The sequence below is a fragment of the Cebus imitator genome, unplaced genomic scaffold, assembly GCF_001604975.1.
Source record: "Cebus imitator isolate Cc_AM_T3 unplaced genomic scaffold, Cebus_imitator-1.0 Scaffold388, whole genome shotgun sequence".
In the NCBI taxonomy this organism is placed as follows: domain Eukaryota; kingdom Metazoa; phylum Chordata; class Mammalia; order Primates; family Cebidae; genus Cebus; species Cebus imitator.
The window spans coordinates 1,987,275-1,989,111 of record NW_016107703.1 but is presented as its reverse complement, the minus strand read 5'-3'; the positions used below and the strand labels follow the sequence as shown (position 1 = coordinate 1,989,111).

The window sequence follows — 1,837 nt, the reverse complement described above, 5'->3', positions numbered from 1 at the left end:
ACCAGGAACTGGCTGAGGTGGTTAGTAGAGCTGTGTCAGATGTCTATAGCTGTGTCACGTTGGGAGAAGACCACAGCCTGGCAATCAGTACCATTAGTGGCCATGCCCGACACCGCCCAGACCTTTGTGTTATCTGGGTTGATGCCCATGCTGACAACAACACACCCCTTACCACTTCATCAGGAAATCCCCATGGACAGCCAGTTTCATTTTTCCTCAGAGAACTACAGGACAAGGTACCACAACTCCCAGGATTTTCTTGGATCAAACCTTGTATCTCTTCCCCAAGTATTGTGTATATTGGTCTAAGAGACGTGGATCCTCCTGAATTTTTTTTTGAGATGGAGTTTCGCTCTTGTTACCCAGGCTGGAGTGCAATGGCATGATCTCGGCTCACCGCAACTTCCGCCTCCTGGGTTCAGGCAATTCTCCTGCCTCAGCCTCCTGAGTATCTGGGACTACAGGCACGCGCCACCATGCCCAGCTAATTTTTTGTAGTTTTAGTAAAGATGAAGTTTCACCATTTTGACCAGGATGGTCTTGATCTCTTGACCTCGTAATCCACCCGCCTTGGCCTCCCAAAGTGCTGGATTACAGGCTTGAGCCACTGCGCCCAGCCAGAACATTTTATTTTAAAGAGCTATGATATCCAGTATTTTTCCATGAGAGATATGGATTGACTTGGTAACCAGAAGGTCATGGAACAAACATTTGATCTCCTGATTGGCAAGAGACAAAGACCAATCCAACTGAGTTTTGATATTGATGCATTTGACCCTACACTGGCTCCAGCCACAGGAACTCCTGTTGTAGGAGGACTAACCTATCGAGAAGGCACATATATTGCTGAGGAAATACACAATACAGGGTTGTTGTCGGCACTGGATCTTGTTGAAGTCAATCCTCAGTTGGCCACCTCAGAGGAAGAGGCAAAGACTAGAGCTAACGTGGCAGTGGATGTGATTGCTTCAAGTTTTGGTCAGACAAGGGAAGGAGGGTACATTGTCTATGACCAACTTCCTACTCCCAGTTCACCAGATGAATCGGAAAATCAGGCACGTGTGAGAATTTAGGAGATACTGTGCACTGACATATTTCACAACGGGCATTCCAGAATTATGAGGCATTTGAGGGGACAGATACTAAATGGTTGTCTGGTCAATACTGCCTTAATGAGAATATCTGCATAGTCTCACAATTGTAAAGTTTCCCCTCTGTTTTGGTGACGAATACTACTATAAATGTATTTTTTTTTTGCAGTTCACAGGGTATTAATATGCTACAGTACTATGTAAATTTAAAGAAGTCATAAACAGCATTTATTACCTTGGTATATCAAAAAAAGGAAACTTATGTAAATTAAGTTTCCTTCCTTTGCTATGCTGCTAGCGTCCTAAGATGATACCTTTGTTGAAAGAATTGTGAATAGCATGAGGCAGTGGGAGAAGAAGTGATGGTCATTTCTATGCATTCAGGCTGCCCTTGGGGCTGCCTCCCTTCTTATCCTTCCTTGCTGCACGTCCATCTCTTTTCCTGTCTTTGAGATTGACCTGACTGCTCTGGCAAGAAGAAGGTGCCTTTACAGAGGCCTCTTTATTGACCAACTGAAGTATAGACTTACTGCTGTACAATCTTCATGGGCATCACCTCTTCCCACATGTAACCCAAAAGAGGTGTCCAGAGCCAAGGCTTCTACCTTCATTGTCCCTCTCTGTGCTCAAGGAGTTCCATTCCAGGAGGAAGAGATGTATACCCTAAGCAGATAGCAGAGAAGATAATGGAGGAGCAATTGGTGATGGCCTTGGTTTCCCTCAAAGCAATGCTGCAGATTTATCTG

General features: G+C 44.8%; 1 protein-coding gene across 1 annotated transcript; it reads left to right on the top strand.

Moving 5' to 3' along the window:
• Positions 1 to 626: 626 nt before the first annotated feature.
• Positions 627 to 1,335, top strand: LOC108289018 (arginase-2, mitochondrial-like). The gene has a single exon (XM_037731242.1). It carries the CDS (start codon positions 699 to 701, stop codon positions 1,071 to 1,073), a length of 375 nt encoding a protein of 124 aa, XP_037587170.1. The 5' UTR covers positions 627 to 698; the 3' UTR covers positions 1,074 to 1,335.
• The last annotated feature ends 502 nt before the right edge of the window (positions 1,336 to 1,837 follow it).